We start from the raw sequence: 21,068 nt of genomic DNA on the forward strand, positions 1-21,068 counted from the left end.
AAAAAACAATAGTAATTGCACATTCATTTTTTTCTACCTCTATGTTTTGTTGTTGTTGTTGTTGTTGTTTTGTTTTTTTTTTTTTTTTGATTATTTGTGGCAAAAATATGATGTGGATAAAATAAGGGTCTTCTTTGCTCTTTACTTATATGCCGATTATTATGCATCTTTGAGATGTAGATTAATGTCAACACTAACTAAGATATCTAAGTTGATTTCTTTTAGTGTTATTTAGATTGATCCATCTATTTAAGGAACAAATATCTATGTTTAATATTAATACAAATAAAATAACAATAACCAGGATAAATGAAATAATTTCTAATGAGTGTATTTCTTTACTTGATTGTTAGCCATATAATTTTTAGATAGATTTTTTTGGTAAATCAGATGATTTTTACTTGATCATAATGGATTGTAAAAGAAAATTATAATATCCTCAATTATATAGTCAATCCCAACTCGTGAAAGATATCGTAAAAGATATTTGTGGAATGAAGATTGTCACAATTAAGTTGTAGTGTTGTATGACAAAAAGCATGAGTCAAAGTGCATGTGTAAATGATTTTCTTCATAAAAATAATCAACAATTATTCAATTTTTTAATTTAAAATTCTAAAATATTGATGATTTCTTCTGAAATGCTATTTTTGGAAATTCACTATCTTCACATTCTGAGAAATGGATTTTCATTCATTTATTTATAGTATTAAAATTTATGGACTACTGTTTTTCTTTGACATGGAAAATAAATTTTACGTTTACTACTAATAGTAATCTTTTTGACTGTATGTAACCATCAATGGCTTTAATGGTTTCTGACTACATTTCTTTAATCTTTCAACAGAAGATTTTGTGTGATATTTTGTGAATTACCTAAACATTTGCAGAAAATATAGAAAATAAGAGTGAATATGACATTTGAAACCCTCATTGCTTGTCAAAAGATTGGTTTGTTTTTATAATCAAGTTATTATTTATGAATTGAGACTTTGAGAAGTAGCATGTATAATTTGAAATTCAAAAAAATAATATATATATATCTACATATATATATATATATAATTGGAAATTATGATTATCAAGTTATATTTTGCATGCTATGAGATAAATTTCAAGCAATAGATGTTGATTGTGTACACATGTTTTTTTTCCTTTCACATAGACAAACATACTTAATGAAAAAAAATCACGTGAACATGAGATGGAGTGTACACTTTGCACATTCTTTATAATAAAAAATTAAATAAAAAATTAAAGAAGTGCATGTCTTTGTAAGAAATAAGGAATTTTATAAATAGCAAGTAAGACTTGTGGAACAAACAATCACAATGTCAAGAGTTTCCGAATTTGGAGGCCACTAGGGTGTGTTTCAATCAATACAAATTGAATCCCATTTGTTGCTTTGACCAAAAAAACTTCTCTCTTCAAATAAAAATACAATAGAAAGCAATAATTTTTTTTTGATAAATAAAAAAATCTATAACATTACATGCAAAATGTATCATTTTGCCACATACTTATGAATATCTTGTCACAAGATTTGTGGATTTTTTTTATTGCCAAAATAAATCACCAAAAATTTAGACCAATTATAATTTGACACGTGGAACTCCAATATGCTTGCCCATCAAAACTAATCTCAAGACACACAAAAGCTTGGCAAACATTTGTAACCAAGTTATTACAAAAAATAAGCCAATAAATAAAAAGTCTTAAATATGTTTTTATTTTTGATTTTTTATCACATCAAAAACCCCTTTTTTCAGAATTGCCACAGATAATTAACTTCTAAAATTGGGTATTCACATTTAGTTTGTTTAATTGTTTTTTAAGTAGGCATCGCAAACAGGGTTTCATGTAGGCTCTTATTTGAGCAGGGCAGTGGGACCATTCGTGGACTCGGTCACTCGTGGAGGGGGGAGAAAGAATAAAGAAAAAGGAATGCGGAAATAGACAAAACACGAAAAAGTAAACAGCCGAGAGAAAAGTGAACAATAGAAAGAAAATTGCTACAGAAAGAGAGGGAGCCAAGGCGAAGACAATTCCATCTCCTTTACATCCAAAACGTAAACGAAACCATAGAACTTCATCCAAATAGCCGCTTTGGTGGCGCGGAATCCGTGGATGACGATGGTGGTGATGGGCATGATGGTGATGGTGATGGTGATACCGCAGGCAGCGCGGCAGAATGTCTCCTTTTACTAGACCACCACCAGTGGCATTCTACCGCGGCAACACCTAAACCCGCCGCGTGGAATGCGAGGCAACCTTTCGATTGGCGCTACCGTTTGGACGGTGCCGATGGAACCAGGTTGCCTTGCTGAGGGGACAATCCAAAAATACTAAACGTGGAGACTTCTTCGCCGTTGGATCGGATCGCCTCCATCTTCTCCTCTCGTTTATTGGTGGAGAAGTTTTTGTGTTGCCATTTGGGGATCTGAATGGATTTGATTTGGACGTGATTAAGTCCCCCTTCAATTCATTTGGTTGCCAATCCAAATATGGAGAAATCAAAATGAGTTATGTATGTATGTATATATGTATGTTTGATATTTATGTTGATAATGGAAAAGTCTAGGAAACACATGAAGGAACTTATTAATTTATGTATTGTTGTTGTAAAATATATTATGGTGCATTTGAGCCCTAAATTCATATTTTACTTTTTTTGATTTGCTTTTTGGTATATAAATAGATGTTATAGTAATTTTTTCAAATTTTATTTATTGATTTTATTGTTCATTCTACTTTATTACAAGTGATGTTTATTTGTTGTTGAGGATGCAATTATATATATATATATATATTTATTTATTTATAGATATAGATATAGATATTTTAGAGAATTGTTAAATTGACCCATGTATTTTCTAAATCAACTCATCCATCATCATTGGTTGAGGATCTAACCATGTTTTCATTGGTTTTTGTCCAATGTAGATCTAGTGGTGGAGAATTTTATGATGATGGTCAAGATGGGTGGGTCAATTTAGTAAATACTTGGGTCAATTTAACAATTCCATATATATATATAAATATAATGCAATTGTTGATTTAAAACAGAATTCAGGTCAAAACGTCATATGAAGTAATATTGAATGTTAGTCCGTTTTATGAAGCATCATAAACTATTCTTATATTTTAAAACTAATCCGAGTAAATAATTTTTTTTAAATTCTTTTTTATATGCAAATGAGTTTGTATGTTGTTGGACCCATGTTTCAAATCTATGCAGAATGAAGCCAGATTTTTTATGCTTGCTGGGCGTTCGGCCACTATGTTGTTGCAAATCCCAGGTACCTCGCCTCTGCAAACGGTCGGATGGCTTGGAGCTCGTGAGCAGCAGCACTGGTGACTCGATGTTGTAGCAAACAAGCAATTCGTTGCAAGCGCATGGACAAGATGAGAACAATTGACCCTGTTATCAATCGTCACGTGGAAGTGGTGCGAGTCAGCTCCAGAACTTCGCTGAGGCTGGACTGAACCCCACAGATGCCAATTTGCTGGCTTTTTGTGATCAATGTGCAAGGCGTTTGTGGAGTTCCAGTGGGGACATTAGCAAAGGGCACAGTGCTCCGTCGGAACCAACTTGACAAAGTTCCAAGTTCTGTGAAGAGTTGAAACGGGTTTCGTTTGGGTCTTGAAGCACAGCTGAATACCAATTCGCTAGTAAGTCACCGATGTGGACATGAACTCAGTTGTTTCTCATGATCGTCCAGTCGCTTCATCTGGTCTTTTGAGTGTGTGGTAGTAAACAAGAACTTGGCAGCTTTAGCACTGTGGGATACAGGACTTTGTTAGATACCGATGTTCTGACGCTTTTGCTCGGCACAACCGAGCGTGTCACACTTCGAGTGTGTCACTGGTGGCTACTTTTCAGTCGACCGCCCCTAGACATGAATCTCGTCGGTAAAGGGAGGACACTATGGACAGGGTAGATGCTTTCAGCGGTCCGAGTCAATGCGAACCGCGGTTACTAGACGAACAACGGCGACACATCTGACACAGGGACTGAATCAGCATGGCGGTTTGTTGGGCAGCTGGCAGGTTTGCAGCCACTGCTGCTCAATCACATTGCAGATTGATTCCTTACAACTGGTCTGGACTGGTCAGTCCACTCCCTTTGCGGGCACTGGGAGTATTAATTGCTTCGATCTGCAGTCGGTTATCAGCCAGTAAATACGCATTGGTCTTTGACCGACCCATCAGAGGCTGATCCACCTAAATCGTTCTTACAGTCTGAAAGTTGATTCCTATTGTGGGTACGAGATGATCTTGCCAGCACTGGATTACCTGCACTCATCACCCAGGCAATACCTCTGAATAGTTGAGCTGCATCATTCGTGGGTGGACTGGGAGTAAGCGAGGAGCTCGCTGCCCAAAGTCTTCGATTTATCACATAACTACCAAGACCATCAAGCGATCAAGCTCCAACCTCAGCCTCCCGGAACATTGCGGGTACGCCGTTGATAAGTGTTCCTTTCTTAGACTGCATGCAACTTTTATAAGACATCATCAAGCCTCAAAAAGATTGGGAAAAGCATTGCCTTAATCGAACTTTTCATTGCATATTTCTATGACAATCGCAGAATATGTTTTTAACTTTCAGTTTTGTCCATCATCAACTCTAAGCACATGATGCCGAATTCGATTTTGTTCCAAAGGCGTGCGGAGCACAGCTCCAAGTTCCAGGCCTCAAACACGTGGTTCGAGTCAATAATGGCGTATCAGCATAATTTCAATACAAACGTGAATACAGCTCAGCGTGAAGAGTTTTTTATTTTTATATTTATTTATTTATTTATTTATTATTTTTCTGTGTTGTGCTTCGCAACTACCGAATCTATGACCGCCAAGGCGCTCTGAGGAGCTTTATGCGCCGCTGAGACTCGTTTGTGTATACCCCCTCCCCCCAAACCTGCTCGGTTGCAATTGCATGTCCATGTGGGAAATGCATCAAGCCTTCTTCTGTGATGTCTCTCAGTCCGATTCTCCATTTCTATCATGCTTGACAGCGTTAAGAAATGCAGAGATGCTCTGACGATTACTCTTTTTCTGAGAAAACAAAATAAATCTGAATTACTACATTAAGTAGAGAAAATTTGATTCACTTCGATGACGAGCAGCTAGATTTTGGACCAGAAATCCATATCTCTGCTGAGAAATTTCATGATGTGCACTGATCATAGCATTCAAGGCGCACGCAGTGCTGGCACAACTAAAACATGAAAACACGAGAGGGAATCTAGCTAATTGCCACAACTGCACAATTATGTCACCTACAGTTGGGTCTACGTTTCATGTCGAATGTAGGTTGTCTGAAGGGCTAACCACCTATTCTCAGCGCTACAAAGTCAACAACCGACCATTAATCCAATGAACAACACGAACCACACTCATTACCCAAATTTGGAAGTATGATAGTTTATTTGAATCGGTGCTTTTATTTATTTTATCTGTTTTTATGATGACAAGAGCACTTAATAACATACAGACAGTTGTTACAGAGTGTCCACGGTTTGTGCCACTGTGGAGGACACAGGATTAGCAGCTTTAGGTTGATGCTTCGAATATTCAACTGAATTCGACAGACCTCGGCGACCCTGGCCTACTTCTGAGCAGTGTCCAGACATGGCAGTGTCTCAGGCGCTTAAAATCTTGTCTCTGTGGACGCTGATCCACACATGCATTGGACATCGACCATGTCTTTGAAGACATTACACCAGCGCTGCATCTCTTCCAAAGCATCAAGCCCAGCAGCATCTTCACACTGATGAGGTTATATATATATATATATAGGAATGTTATAAAGACCTAGGCATTTACTAAATTGACCCATCCATCTCCAAAAAAAACAAATGACCTCCAGATTCGTTTCTCTGCTACTGGATCCAAAACTAGTGAAAACCAACCACATTTTTCATGATTACCATATTCTTCATCATTTGTAGGTCGATTTAGTTAAAACATGGGTCTATTAAACATTCCTCTATATATATATAGACAAATATTTGAAAAATGTCATTTATTGAATGTTAAGCAAATTTGAACTTGGTTCAAGGCTAGAGACCAAGGAAAAAAGGACTTTGCCAAGCATCAAGGATGGCTACAATGTTGAGAGTTGATTCAAAAAGAAGGATATAGATGATATGTGTAATTTTCTTAGTCTTGAGTGACATCACAGCTTGGTAGTAGTATTTGAAACATTAGAAATGTTATTTTTTGAAAGTAGAAATATGATTTTCTTCTTGCCTCTTATATTAGCCTCTCAATGTTTGTGTTAAAAAAAGGAAATTATTATTTTTTTACATTTTTGGATTCCAATTTGACTTATGTGACACATATTATATATTTCAAGTGACATTAGAATGGAGGAATGTGCTCATGCAAAGAATATTCTAAAAATGTTACAATCAAGATAAGCATATCATGTATAAAACAATTTTAATGTTACTATTTTATTGCTTTATTTTTAAAAAAGAAGAAGATGGTTCTACAAAAACATCCATTCTTAAAAAAAAAACTAACAAATCCCATTTAATTTCTTAATTTAGAAAAAATATTTTTTGATTGAAGCTATAGTTGAAGTCTAATCTATTAGAAAGAAACTAGTCAATGTATATTGAATTTAATTTTTTCCTAATCTATTTTCTTATTTTAATACATTAGATTAAAATCATGTATTATAATCACTATTGTAACAAGAATTCATAAGTAAGGATTGAAATATAAATAAATAAAAAATTATATATATATATATATATATGTATATATATAATCATTAGAATATTTTTATATAAGTATTTTGTAATTTATTTTTAAAAAAGGTTGAATTTTACAATAAGTACACACACACACACACACACATCTATATATATATATATATATATAATAACTATATAAAATATCAAAATAAAAAATAAATTTATTTCTTAATTCTACAGATATTGTAATGTATAGATATTTTTAGTTAGTACAGTAACTTGATTTTGTTAAATTTATTTTTAAACAAATGAGACCTTGTGCCACTAACTATATGTAACTAACTTGTGCCACTAAGTATATACATATATATATATATATATATATATATGAATTTTGGGTCAATACCATGTTTGTGATGCCTTTAGGTATTCTAGGCTGCTCATGAGCTATATTTGTAAATTTAATAAGTTGATAACCAATGCCAAAGGGTTTAAATTTAATTTCATTTTTTTGTAATATAAATAGATTATTGCAAGAATTAATTTTCAACAAAGTATTCTTAGTAAACAAAGGTAGTTAGCTTTGATTGGTTATATTGTTATCTTTTATACACAGCACTGTTTTGGTTTAACAATTGTATTTAAAATTGTGGCAATATCTACAGTTTGTTGTATGTGAGTTTGGAAAAAGTTTATTAAACTTTTTTATTTAAAATATTAAAAAAAATCAAAATATATATATACAAATTTACAGAAAAAAATTAATATTTATATAAAAGACTAAAATTTATTATTATATGTGTAGAAAATAGAACATGTTATATGTGTATGTACATTTGTGCACTGTTGTAGAGTTTTCAAAAGATGGTATATCTCTTCTAAACAAATTTGAAATATGAGTTCTACAAGCAATGTAGTGCACATGTATATGTATATATATATATATATATATATATATTCATTCCTTCAACTTCAGTTTACACATTCTAAAACATCCTAAATAGATTTTATAGCCATAATAGACTTGGTAAAAGTAAACAATTACTTAGCACCCATGCAAGGGAAACAAATAACCATCCAAGTAGTTCAGAAGGATAAAAAAAAAAGAAAAAAAAGAAAAAAGAAGAAAAAGCATGGAGTTATACATGGAATTAAGTGGTACGTTATGAGTTGGGTGGTACGAGATGGGTCTGAAGAAGACCAAACTATCAAATCTAAAAGCTACTCCGGTGAATAGTTGACACCAGATTTTACAAAAATCGCAACACACTCCACATGCAGCAATAACTGCACACAGGCATATTAAAAAGGGGGGGGGGAGAAAACATTAAAAATAACCAAACTTGGTGTTTCCAAATTGTATGAAGGTTATCCAATGCACATGGAGGTTTGGATATTAGCACAGAATATGCTGTGCATCTAATTTTGCCGAGAGCACTGTGGAAACCATGCTGTCGAGGCGGCAACAAAAAATGGGCAACGCACTGTTATAGTAGGTCTGCAACTTCACGCTTTCGACACAAGCTGGAGAGCAACGGAAGCAAGACAAAGTGGAATCGTTAACGCAGAGAGAACCGGAGCAGAAAATAAAAAAACGGTAAACAATAAAAATAAAAACTTTGTGAGGACGCCGGAGTATGTGGGGGTCAAAGACACGGGGACAAGCTGGTCCAGTGTTCTCTTCTTACAAGACGCACACAATTTTTCCCTGCTCCTCGTTGTGCAGGATCCGTAAAGATCTGCTTTCCAGGATGCCTTCTGAGGTTGGACGATGCAATTTCCTTGTCAGTTGTGTGCGAGCGCGGAGTTCAGCGATCACAACACTCCAAAGTGGCTTTTTTGCAAAGGGGGGGGGGGGGTTCGCAGCCGTGGCATCGCCTCCTCCTCCTCTGCTTCCGCCAGCCTCGAAACTATGGTTTACAGATATCCTGTCTGTCGCCGGTGCAGTCCCCAGTGGCCTTTGCGCCGGATGCGCTTTTTAACTTGCAGGCTAGGGAGCAACCGACTCGTAGTATCAGAACCAATCCCTCAGATGCCGGAGCTCTAGGCCATTCGCCACCCCACTCGGACAAGCTCGAAATTGTCTTGCAGTCTGTTAGTTACCAGGGCGTACGATGGCGGATACGGTGTTGACCACGGCAGCGCTTGCTTTTTCTAATTTGTACATAATTTAGTGTGTTGTTTTGTGTATTTTTTTTATTTATTTTTTTTCTGTTGCCCCCACCTCCTCCTCGGCGTCGATGGTGGGGGTAGGGCTCGTCGAGGGGACCGCTCTTGGGAACTCTATCCGCTGACGAAAAGCTCGACGGGACCCTTGCAGGCGCGTCGTCGTCCATCCACACCGCGCCTGCTGGATGGCCTCCACTGGCTACAGCCGTGGGTCCGCCCGCGTCTAGACTTATCTGGACTTGCGAATCACGACGACGGAGCCAACAACCGCACGTCCAGTCCTGCAACACCCACACTCCTGTTCTTCCTCCTTCTCGTCATCGTCGTAAGCTTGTACCAGTGGCTTGGATTCTGAAGAATGTCTGCATCCTATCTTACCCATGCGACGAAGATCATTGTATTATGATGCCATTATCTGGAGGCTACGGGCTAACTAACTTCCTCACTGCTAGCTCCACAGTCCATCCTCTAAGCCGGAGAAAATTAAAAACACCGACGATGGAGATCTAGATGTCTCACTGCGTCGAAGGAGCTTTTCGACGCGGTGGTGCTGTGTCGTCCGATGCTGTCCGGTTGCAGCATTGTGTAGTTGAATGCTTGGTTGGATTTCGTGACAGTTGTTGAAGATGTGAGCGAACGCAGGAGGTCTCTCCATCCTGGAGCCCTGTGGACCAGGTTGCCGCCTCCCCTATACACACACAAGCATTGCATCTCACTCTCCGTAGCAATGAATGTACATGAATAAACACATTATATTAATGTATATGATTCTCGGTTTTGTGATTAGTTTCCAAGGCACCACGAGAACTGTCTTGTCTTGTTTGTTTGGTGGTTCGTTCGTTTGTTTTTTAGTTGTTGTTTCTCCTTTTCGTGTTCTTGTTCTGTTTCTGTGGGACCGAAGGCTAGGGAATGGTGTAGGGCTAAGAATCTGTCGAACGCTAATCCTGTCAAAAGTCGACAGAAACGCTCATCCGAGACTTCGTCCGAGCATGAAGGTAACCGAGAACCCACACGAGGCGGTCGTGGAGAGTAATCAAGGCGGTTGGATTAAACGCGATCGACTGAGCGCCGCCTGAGTCATTAGCCGCAACCGCTGAGAGACATAGAACCAAAACCCAAATACCTTCCGTAACAGGTTTCGATTCATCATATTATAATAACGCATTACAGGAGGTTTAGACTCGTCTTCCGACTAAGCAGCAGGCTAATGCCGTCTGGTAGGCGGAAGCAGGATTATGTCTGTTCCTAATTCTTATCCCTACAAATGGCTAAAGGGTGACATAACATTATATCACACAACATAACAGTTATGAGTAGCTTTTTTCAGTTTGTAGGTTTGAAGGCCAAACTCCAAGAGAGACAGAGACACAGGCAGAGAGAGTCTACAGAACGCTCTCATTATATTATGGAAAAAAAGTGATCTTGTTTTATTCCACTTAATCCTCCATTGATCCTGCAGCTCAGTCAACCAACCAGGCTGAAAAGAAGAGCGAGAAAGTGGCTGATAGTCTGGTCCTCAGTGTATGCTGTAGAAAAAGGTTGCACAAGTGAATGGGTGAATACCTATTTATATATATATATATATATATATGAACAAATTTATGGTGCCAGAGTTAACGGTCTCCTGTACTTCTGCTGCTTTTGGCAAAGTTTAATTCATCCGTCTCATCGATTCACCGATTTGTGTGAGAAAGGAGATTCAACTATTGGATTGTTGAACTCCACCTTCCAAGGTCAGGTTCATATCCCATGCTCCGTAATTTAAGTATGTTCATTCTGGGATTCTTAACTTATGGAGTTGAGCTCAATTGGTGACAATTTAAAATTACATTACAAAGCAAATGAATAATTACGATCAAAGCGACGATTCCAACTTTTAATGTAAATCTGGTGTGAATCGAACAGTTTGTTCTTGCCCTAAAATAACGCACTCTATGAATAGCTACCGTGACCATCGTTTAATGAAAAAGAAATTACATGAAAATAGTCTCTCCGATTTAATAAGATAAATAATAATAATCAAAAATGTTTATTAATAGTAGTAAAGCAGTAAAGGTTTGGTTGATTGGTGCATCTATTCTCTTACATGAGAGGACACAAACCCAAAATGGAGCTTTTTAACATAATGGTTTTTTCTTTTTTTCTTTTTTTTCACAAATTCCTGTGCTATAAAGTATTCTGGTCAGGGCGATCTTTATATAGAAATTAGTTTATCTCACACACCTTTAGCCAGAAAAAGAAATAAAAACTAAATCTCATTCTTCCAATCTTGCCTAGATTGTGTACAAACCATGTCCCCTTTTTAAGCCAAAAGCGTTCCATTTACGCATTTAAATATTATATTTGTGATTTTAAAAAGCAAAAAACAAGTACCCACTTGCAAGGGAAGGGCAAGTCTCATACATGTATCTTTACAACTCATTGGGTCCCTCCTTCAATGCATCCTGAGACTTCCAAAGATATTTCATAGACATTCTCTAGCATACTTATCGCCTAATTAATGGCCCCCACCTACTTTCTTACACCCTTGCCAACAAGAGTAAATATTTTAGGGTTTGGTGCCAACAATTGGAGTTCACTATGTTATGGTATTAATTCTAACAAAACATTGATGGTTTCCTCTTCACTTTGTGGGCATGTGGTTTCAACATCATGTCAACAACTCTCTCTCTCTCTCTCTCTCTCTATATATATATATATATATTGATATGAACTGTGAGTTTTATGTGAAAAGGAAAGAAAAGAATTGGTATATGATTTCAAATGTAGTTTGTCATCTTATAGAAGGTATCAGGTTTGTTTTTGAAAGGTGTGAGGTGTTGATCTTCTTGAAAATACAAAACATTTCTTACTAATTAAACCTTTCATTTTATGGAGTTCATGATAACAGAGTTTTTAATTTTGTAAAATTGATATTTAAAATAAAGTAGAAGATGGTTGCAAATATAGTCGTGAATGAGTTTTGAAGTGATGTTCTCTGATGAATGTTTATTTAATGAAACTTCAAAAAAATTAATTCATTATTTTTTATGATTTACAGCATTTTGTTTTTTTGCATGTCGCCTAAAGTCACTATTAAAGATGCATTATAGTTTGATTTTACAGTACTTCATCCACATCTATATCTGAATTCTTCTCCAACTTCGGTGACAAAGAATTGAAAAAAAAATTGACTTCGATATTTTTAAATATATATATATATATATATATATATATATATTTTAATAAACGAATGCCACCCTAAACTTGAACAATATTTCCAAGTTTTAGACACCCTTTATTAAACGATGACCAAAGAAACCAACTTATCATTTATTGGCGACACATTAAATAAATAGAAAATCTAAATGTGAAACTTAGGCACACAATCAACAAAGATTGGGACTTTTGCAACTATCTCAATAAAGTGGGTATTGTTTTAGTATGATCATCAATCAAGTTTGAAAGGTCACACAAAGGGTGCAAATTATATCACACGAATTGGGCTACATTTAGTTCATGAGTTATTGCTAATCTCACGGAGAGAGCCAAATTAGTGAGAATATTAGCGGAGACATTGGTCAAGTGCGAATTATTTTGTTGTACCTACATATTAATATTGGTTTGTGAGGTGTGGATATTAAACTGGTTTTAGCTTTTAAAAAAGAAACATTGACATAGAGCAACAGATTCATTTAATACTAATATCAATAACACTTATTTTTGCATCCTTCACCATGTGCCAATACCTACTATTTCAACAAACTAGCTCAAACCAATTTCAAAGAAAGGCCTTAGTAGATTTTTCTAATTAGGTGCTTTATGAAGTGCACCAAATATATCAGTATTCATGGATCAAATCATGAGTGTATATTTATGTATGTATCTCATTCACAATAGCCATTTTTTGAAATTGTCTACAAATTCTAATACTGTGTGATTTGGTATTTACAAAAATAATGTGGCAATTGCATTTATGCGTTTTTGAAAAATGTACATAAGACTTTTTGTCAAATCTGTATATTTTTTTAGTTATTGGGACTTTGATTGAATTCTCATTTTCTTTATTAAATAACATATGAATTTAATTAAAAAAATGAAAGAATTTAACATAGCATGCACACACACACACACACACATATATATATATATATATATATATATACTTAAGAGTGACATAAACAGAAAGGCTAGATAGTTGATTTATGTGATAGCATGACATGTATATAAAAGTTTCAGATGTTAGAAAATGAAATAATTGTTTCAAATACTATCATTTGCCAACATTTGTAGGATTATTTTTATTGCAATTATAATCATTTCTACTTGATCCGTAACTTTCATATTTACACATGCATCTTAACACATTTTTTCACGTTTTGTGTAATTAACCAACAACTATTTATATTCATATTTAGATGGTTGAATTTGGATTCAATACATCAATCATTCCATCAAAAAATATTTAAAATCATATTGAACAATTAACCATGTAATTATTAGCATCCATTTGATTTATTCTTAGCTTAGCCTTGAGATTATTTCTTTTCAGAAAAAAGTTCAAAAAGTGTTTGTAGATTTTTCTCATCCAATTTTTATTCGTAAACTCATTATTTGTGATTATCTTAAAAAAAAATCTACTTTGTTAAACTGATTTAATCTTCACGCCAACACTTATTTCCACTAGCATCCAACATACCTAGATTGTGTTGGGTATTTTTAAACTGATAATCTATTTGAGCTAGGATGGAATGAATTTTCTTATGTTGCAAACTGTTATTATTTTTTTTAGATAAAAGTGTCTTCTAATTTTGATTTTAATTTTTAATATTTCTTATTGAAAACTTGAACCAATCAACCTATCAATGAAATTTTGATTTTGTTTTGGTTTGCCTTTGTTGATTAATGTTTTAAAAAAACACATGCATATGGCACTTTTCACTGTTTGAAAATTTGCAAGTAACAAACCTGAATGTATCTGAATAATTTATTATCGAATTTTTATTTCTTTAACTTATTTTACAAAAAGAAACCCACTTAACTATCAAAGCATATAAGATAAAAGCTGAATTGTTGTAAAATATTGTCCATTAAAGTTGTGTGTTTCTCAGCTTTACTTTTTACTTATGTTTTATCTTCTTATAAGTATTTAAACATATGGATTTTGAATTTAATCTGATTAAAAAAAGTATTCAATATACTTTAAAATCATAGTTTTATATTCTTCATGCATACACCCAAGTATTTATATATAAGTATGAATGTATATATCATATACAATAAATATAGGAATACAAACAGCACATAAACATATTTAAAATAGTTTTAAAAAAAGCAAAAACACAACAATACTACAAACTGAGTATACATGCAATTTTGCAAAGAATTTAATAAGTTCAAGAAATTATTTGCAACACACTTTTGGTCTTTACTTGAGTGCAAGAAAATTTGTGTGTTAATAGTTTTACAATAATCATTTCAGTTCAGATTAACAATCTATTGACTTGACAAAACCAGATCCTTTAAAGAGTTTCAGCATAATTAATTAAATACATTCATTTGAGGTTCTTTAGCTTTACATCTTAACTCACACATAGTCTAAGAATTTGACTCATTATAATGTACTATCATTCTTGCACTCGACGGCATCAATTCTTCTTGCAGAAAGAATTAGCACAAATAATCCTGGAATCAAACTAATAATGTAGGTGCCACATAATTGTCATGGAGTGTCTTTGTCTCCAATTTCGTAAGAGCAAACCATGACGAAATGATTCAATGGAATCCATCAAATTGTTACTACTTCAGAAGAGCAATAGAATATCAAAGGATATGAATCGAAATAGATTCAATAATATGTCTGGATCATTTAACCTAGTCTGAAACTATATAATTGAACCGTGTTCACATCGAAGTCTAAAGCAACTGGAAAGGCAGGATTCCGTCAATAATTGCACTAACCAACTACCAATTCCAAAATAATTGCACTAACCAAAATATCTTGCTTCTTCAATTATCTGTCGTGGTATTTAAGTCAAGTGTTACGAATTGTTTGTCAAGGAGCTGGATAAGGGCGATTTTTTGGAGAGATAGTAGACAGGGAATGAAACAATAATAAAACTTAAAGACAAACTTGTTGCTTTAGGCTGTGCCATCAATGCTGAAATTACCAAGTACCTGAGAAACGTCAACCAATTGTGAACTTAAATTAAGCACAAAATCAAACCCACCAAAAGAAACTAGTATTTCTATAATAAACAGCTTTGTATCATTCTCTCACAAAAAAGTAGAAAAAATACTTCAAGGAATCAAGTGATTCTTCGAGCCTGTCTAAACCAAAACAAAATGATGAAGCCCGTTGGCTCGTTTCTTTTTTCATAAGGAAAAGATAAAAAAATAATGAAATTCCAATACTCATTGTGTTACCTAACATGTTGGCGACTGGGTTCTACATACTTGTTGTTCACAATATGTACGATCTAAGTTAATGTATTCACACCAACAGTTAACATGGCACGACACATACATAAAATAGCAACAGCAACTGTAAATGATTGTTCCCTCGTGTTAGCTAGCCCAACTTGCACATGCTGTAAACTGGGAGTAAATGTTAACAGAGAGATAAAGAGGAATCACTTACAAGGAGAAACATATGACTACGAGTGGTGCGTATGGATAGAAGGCCACACGGTAAGGACGGTGTAGCGTAGGAAGATCTCGACGTAGCTTTATGTGAACTGCTCCTGTGAGACCATAGAATATGTAGGAAGACACGCCAAAGAAGCTCACCAACTGCACATGTTGAGGAACAGATATTGTGTGTCACAACAGTAAAATAATAGACTCTTTAGCCCTGGATTTTAACATTTCAAAAGTCTGCACACTAACCAACTTCAACAGTGGCGTTGGTAGTTTCATCGGACTTTATATTCGATACTACTACTAATACTAGAACACAAATAGGGCTCTCTGTCAAAAACATCATATTTAATTGCATCATCTTAATTCCCTTAGCAAGTCACTGCACATCATTCATTGAAAAGGATTAAGCAATTATTCCCCTACTCAAATATTATAGTAAGCTTGCTTTCAATGTCAAAGCAAATGAAACACTAGAACAATTGTGAGGATCACTGATTTGCCTCAATCGTCAAATGCAAGCTCCAATTCCTACTAGTGAGGTTAGAAGCATGAGCAACTGTTTCTAAGCTATTGTAAAAGATAAATACTGTTCTGAGCTTCCAGAAGTATCTCTTGTTTGGGAGATAGTTTGATATGAATACCTCAACAAAATCGCTGGATTGCAGCAACAAGAGAATGCACAGTAAACCCTGCACAGGGCAGATGATAGACATTAATCAGATAGCGAACAAGCAATTCTGCTCACCATGCAAGCTAAAATTTGGCTAAATTTAGTAACAGACTATTCTGTGGAGTAAAGAGTTATGTACCTGAAGAAGATGTGCAACATATGGAGCACGGCTCTGAGTACCAACTGCTCCAATACTCTTGAAAATTTGGCCATGCCTAGCTGCAGCATACTGCACATCAAAACGATGTAATAAGCTCTAGCTGTCAGCTCCCGTCTCAGTCTTTGACAGCAGCCAGTACTACTGTGATGCACCTCAATGTTGGTCACCGCAATAAAGATGATCGCAAACGAAATATTAGAACAGTTGAATGCTAATATTAATGACAGCACACCCTATTTCACTGTAAGGTTGATTTTAGGAGAAAATACACTCGGTTATAGCTCATCAGGACTCGACATACAACCATATTTCTCCTAGAGCTCTTATCTCATTCGTAGTTCAGTTCTGCATCCAAAATATGACGCACAGATTTGTAAAACAATCACCCTGAGCTAGTGAAGTGTCTACAACGACAGTTTATCGTCGAAGTGTGCCATTGAAACAAAATAGTGATCAGGATCCAATCAGGTAAGACGATTCATTACCAAATAACGAGCACCACAAATGATGATGCCGTTTGCAGACCCCAAAAGGGATATGGCAACAAGTATGGACATAAAGGATCCTGCCCAAGGTCCCAGAGCTGCATCGGCGGCATCAATGGCAACAACTGCTGATGTCTTTACCACTGTCATCACATCCATCCATTTGTGAGTCAAGGACAAGTCTTTCAACGATAGCAACTTTTTCTAATCACGAGGTTTCCTGGACAACATGAATCGTATGTCGAAATCAAAGAGTTTTAAATTTGGAATGCAAGAGCATTATCATCCACATGGAAATCAAGCAAGCTGCAATGCAACGTCACCTTACCTGCGGCAGGGAGGATGCAGAGGTAGATCGCGTTCAGTAGCAGCTGCCACATTGAGACAATGACGTGGATAGCACTAGTTATTTTCACTACCACTGTACCCAAGGTTGTAAGACTCTGACTAAGCGAATAGTGGAAGCTCGCTGCACAAGGGTGTAGCTCGATTGTCATGAAGAGAGAATTGTGATGCGGTAACACCTACGTAAATGATCATCACAATAGTCATGCCGCCCACTGTACCGCGTGGAATGTCGCGCTCAGGATCTTTCATCTCTTCCGTCAGAAATACCAGGTCACCCCTACATCACAGCAGTTGATTCATAAGGTTGAATCAAGTGTAACATCTTCACATGTGAAATGCCCATGTTTCTACTCGCTGATATCTTTCGAAGCACATTCTGATGAAACCTTTGAAATTTCGTTGGTTCTCTAGACTGCACAAAAGCGGTGCATTCACCATGTTGACGCTTCCATCCTTATCTGGGATTCTCACTTACGCATTACCCACTTGCACTTGATGATGTCCATGCGAAAAAAACATGAAAAGGAAGAGAACGTGAACAGATGAAGAAACAAAATTTCTCAGTCAGTAACAGCAAAATTAATCCCGACTTACCACAGTCAAGGTTTAAAATCATAACGAAAAAAGGCGAAAAAATTGAGGCATACCAGCCTGTGAATGCCCACAGAGCAGCAACACAGCTGACGCCAAAACCCGAGAAATTACTGCCTTCGAATGGCTTACGAAAATTCTCCTCCAGAACGAGGGGATTATCCCATACAAAGACCACTGCCGCGACTATTAAGACTGAAATGAGTAAGAGCTTAAGTACACTAATGATATTTTGAAGCTTCGCACCAACATGTATACCTGTATAGAACCCCACAAACAAAAATAATTACTCCAAGGAGACCCCGTATAGACTGCGAGTCGTACAAGCGGGTAGATAAGACTTTATCAATAGAGATGGCTAGAACTAAATAGCGCAATCACTAAGGAAGGTGGTTCTGGCTAAAAACGATTGGCTATCAAAACCTGTGGATCCACCAAGAGCTCCCGAAAGGGACGAAAATAAAAATAATGTAAACGGCCTCACCAAAACAGTTCCAGACGGTGAGGATTACTACACACCCAATTGCTACAGCTTTCACTGTAAGGTCAGAGCTCATATCGCCCTCAAAAATGTGGAGCCCTACAAACTGTACCGCCACAATTAGTATTACGTACAACAAGGGCGCAAGGGGCATCTCTGTAATTCAATCATCAGAACAGAGTTAGAACTTTGCCACTCACGCCGGCAACGAGGTAACGAGAAAGAGTGATTGTTAGGATAGCCAAGCTTCCATTCGTAAGGACGAAGAACATTGTCCAGACAAACGCAAACCCCCATGCATCACCAAACGCGATCTGCGTGCAAAGCCATGACATTGTTCAACCCGTGCATTCATAATTGCAGTTGATGGAAAAACCTCTCCATTCCTAGCGGTGGAGTCTAAGCTATGGCACAAGAGGAATTTAAATTCTAAGAACGAAATTGGGTTCGATGATCAGAACACTGAGCATCAGGCAGAAGAGGAAATCAGGGCAACAGAAAGAGAACCCTAAAATATTCTGCATTGCCTCCAGCTTGGGGGATGGCAGCACCAAGCTCAGCATACACGAGAGCCGAGCAGAGAGCCATGAATGCTGCAGCAACCCATGCCATAAGTCCCAAGCCCACACTGCCTGCATCCTGGAGCACCACGCCAGGCGACGTAAAGATGCCACTACCGATGATGATTCCCACCAGCACACTGCATCACATGCCCAGCGACACCCCTTCTCAGTCCTCTCTCTCCCCCCTTACATCAGAAACCCATACACTCCTCACATTCTATCCCAATTCTTCACAAAATCTAGGAATGAAAATTTGAAAATGTGCAGAAGTACGTCACGCAATCTCGACAACCACCTGATTCCATCAACCAAACTCAAGCTCCGACGAAGACCAAGTTCCGGATTCGAGCTTCCAAGCTCCTCAAGGTCCCCGCCCCCATCGGACGCCCTCTTCGGAATCAAGGCTTCTATCTCCGGGGACTGATTTGCCATATCTACGAGACAAAGTTGCGAACAAATTGTTGGTTTAATATCCAACAGGCTAGCAACAAAGTTGCGAACAAATTGTTGGTTTAATATCCAACAGGCTAGCAACAGATTTCAACACAAAGAGAAGAAAAAAAACACAGAAAAAAAACACAATACCACGCAAATTCACGAGGAAAACAAATCTACAGAACCCAAAAACTACCAATTCAAATTCTACAAAGCGTGCACTAGCAGGATGAAAGGCTTCACACCGTCAGCCACACCAGCGAGTAATTGAACCGGAAGACGACCCACCGAGCACAGCTACGCAAACCTTGTACCAAACACACTCCAAACATGCCTTGTCTTCGCAAGATCCCGATGCAACGCAACCACGGCAACTTCAGTCCACTGTCAACACTCGCAGACTCCTCGTGCGCATCACTCACCACGCCATGTTCATTCCCGCGACGACGCTACAGTCTCATGTCCCGAGCGACAGCATGGCAGAGGGATGTTCATCATTTGGCTCCCACCATCACGCTGCTTTGCTTTTAGCAGCCTTGCGTTGCCGCCATAGCAATATACCACGGCCGAATTCTTCCATTCTTCCATCGAAGAACTGGGTTTGGTTCTTCTCCGATGTGCAGAATGGAGTCAGTTCGGTGCTCTTGTCGGTGCAGCCATCCGTCTCCGATCGTGAGGTGTTGCGATCGCAAATTCTCTACCCACGCCTGCGATCGTGCTCTTCGTGAGATTCGTTTCATGGAGTTTTCGAGTGGCGAGATTGATCGATCGCTGTGAAGATCGGCGTCCTGGACATTCTTCGTGGATTGCATTCCGTGCCTTCATTCATGATACTCACAGATGCAGTGCTATTCTCAATTTCTGTTGATTAGTTCATCTTGAAAGTTTTTAATTTAATTTAATTTAATTTTTTTTGGAATTTTACTGTAAATGTTTGGATATATTTTGTGCAAATTGTTCCTGACATGTTAATAATATTTTGTAAACACCATAATTTACACTCTGCTTCATATATCAAAACTATAATTTTGGCCAATGAAATGATTTGGTTATGTCATCTGTTTATCAATCCTTATTTTTATTTTGCAAGTTGATTGTATGAGTGGAGAAATAACTTGAAAGAAGGTCTTTCAAATATTTGATAATGATTTATAAATCCTTAAAAACAATTGAATGTAATGTAATGTTCTTGGAATTGTCTAATTTATGATAGTTTGTATCATTGTTCATTGTATCATGTTCTTAGAACCCATTTTTAAATCATCATTTGAGATGATACATCCAAAAGATTCCACTTGAGTTGTATGAAATACACATATTTCTATCTTTACATATAATATTGCATATCTAAATTTTTGTACAATAAGACAAATATATTCATTAATCTTCTATATTCTTCAAATAGATAAGAATGTTATTCAAACACTGTACAATAAAATTATCTAAAAACTTACAAAATACACCATTTATTAAATGTTGGAAAGAAATTGGACCATATGTAAGTCTAAAAGACATGTGATTATATTCAAAATAACCATAAATAGTTCAAAATATAATCTTCTATTCTTTTATATCTATTATATGCACCAAATTGTATTCTCTTTGTAGATCTATCTTAATATAGATTTTAGTTTAAGATACTATTCCTATATCCATATAAGAAGCCAAGATTGTAGTATAATATCTATATTAAGAAATTTTGCAATCAAGAGAAGTAGAACAAGTTTTCAATTAAAAATAAGAAGTTTTGCTATTGTAAGTACAAAGAATGTAAGGATAAGTATACCAAAGAAGTTTGATAGAACAAGATCAATATTTTGAGGATTTTTACAATAAAT

The 21,068-nt window shown here is 36.3% G+C and overlaps 1 protein-coding gene across 3 annotated transcripts; it reads right to left on the reverse strand.

Moving 5' to 3' along the window:
* Positions 1-14,629: 14,629 nt before the first annotated feature.
* LOC112295630 (uncharacterized) lies at positions 14,630-19,822 on the reverse strand. 3 transcript variants are annotated; one of them, XM_024547461.3, is made up of 13 exons: positions 19,476-19,822; positions 19,091-19,229; positions 18,740-18,932; positions 18,433-18,546; positions 18,236-18,338; positions 17,808-18,009; positions 17,341-17,437; positions 17,141-17,183; positions 16,813-16,955; positions 16,307-16,396; positions 16,139-16,186; positions 15,496-15,647; positions 14,630-15,032 (listed from the first exon to the last, which is right to left on the reverse strand). In XM_024547461.3, exons 2-13 carry the CDS (start codon positions 19,225-19,227, stop codon positions 14,897-14,899), a joined length of 1,458 nt encoding a protein of 485 aa, XP_024403229.1. In that variant the 5' UTR covers positions 19,228-19,229; positions 19,476-19,822; the 3' UTR covers positions 14,630-14,896. The 3 variants fall into 3 exon arrangements, with proteins under 3 accessions (XP_024403229.1, XP_024403231.1, XP_024403230.1); XM_024547463.3 differs by having other exon boundaries at positions 19,519-19,756; XM_024547462.3 differs by having other exon boundaries at positions 19,488-19,756.
* Positions 19,823-21,068: the final 1,246 nt, after the last annotated feature.

Source organism: Physcomitrium patens, chromosome 18 (genome assembly GCF_059467195.1).
Source record: "Physcomitrium patens ecotype Gransden chromosome 18, ASM5946719v1, whole genome shotgun sequence".
NCBI classification, from domain to species: Eukaryota; Viridiplantae; Streptophyta; class Bryopsida; order Funariales; family Funariaceae; genus Physcomitrium; species Physcomitrium patens.

Coding starts and splice junctions, on each gene's coding strand:
- LOC112295630 (XM_024547461.3), bottom strand. CDS start 19,227: ATGGCAAATCAGTCCCCGGAGATAGAAGCCTTGATTCCGAAGAGGGCG. Junction 17,438..17,807: donor CTGTGGGCATTCACAGGCTG/GTATGCCTCAAT, acceptor GCTGTGATGTAG/GGGTGACCTGGTATTTCTGA. Junction 15,033..15,495: donor GTAGTCATATGTTTCTCCTT/GTAAGTGATTCC, acceptor GACGTTTCTCAG/GTACTTGGTAATTTCAGCAT.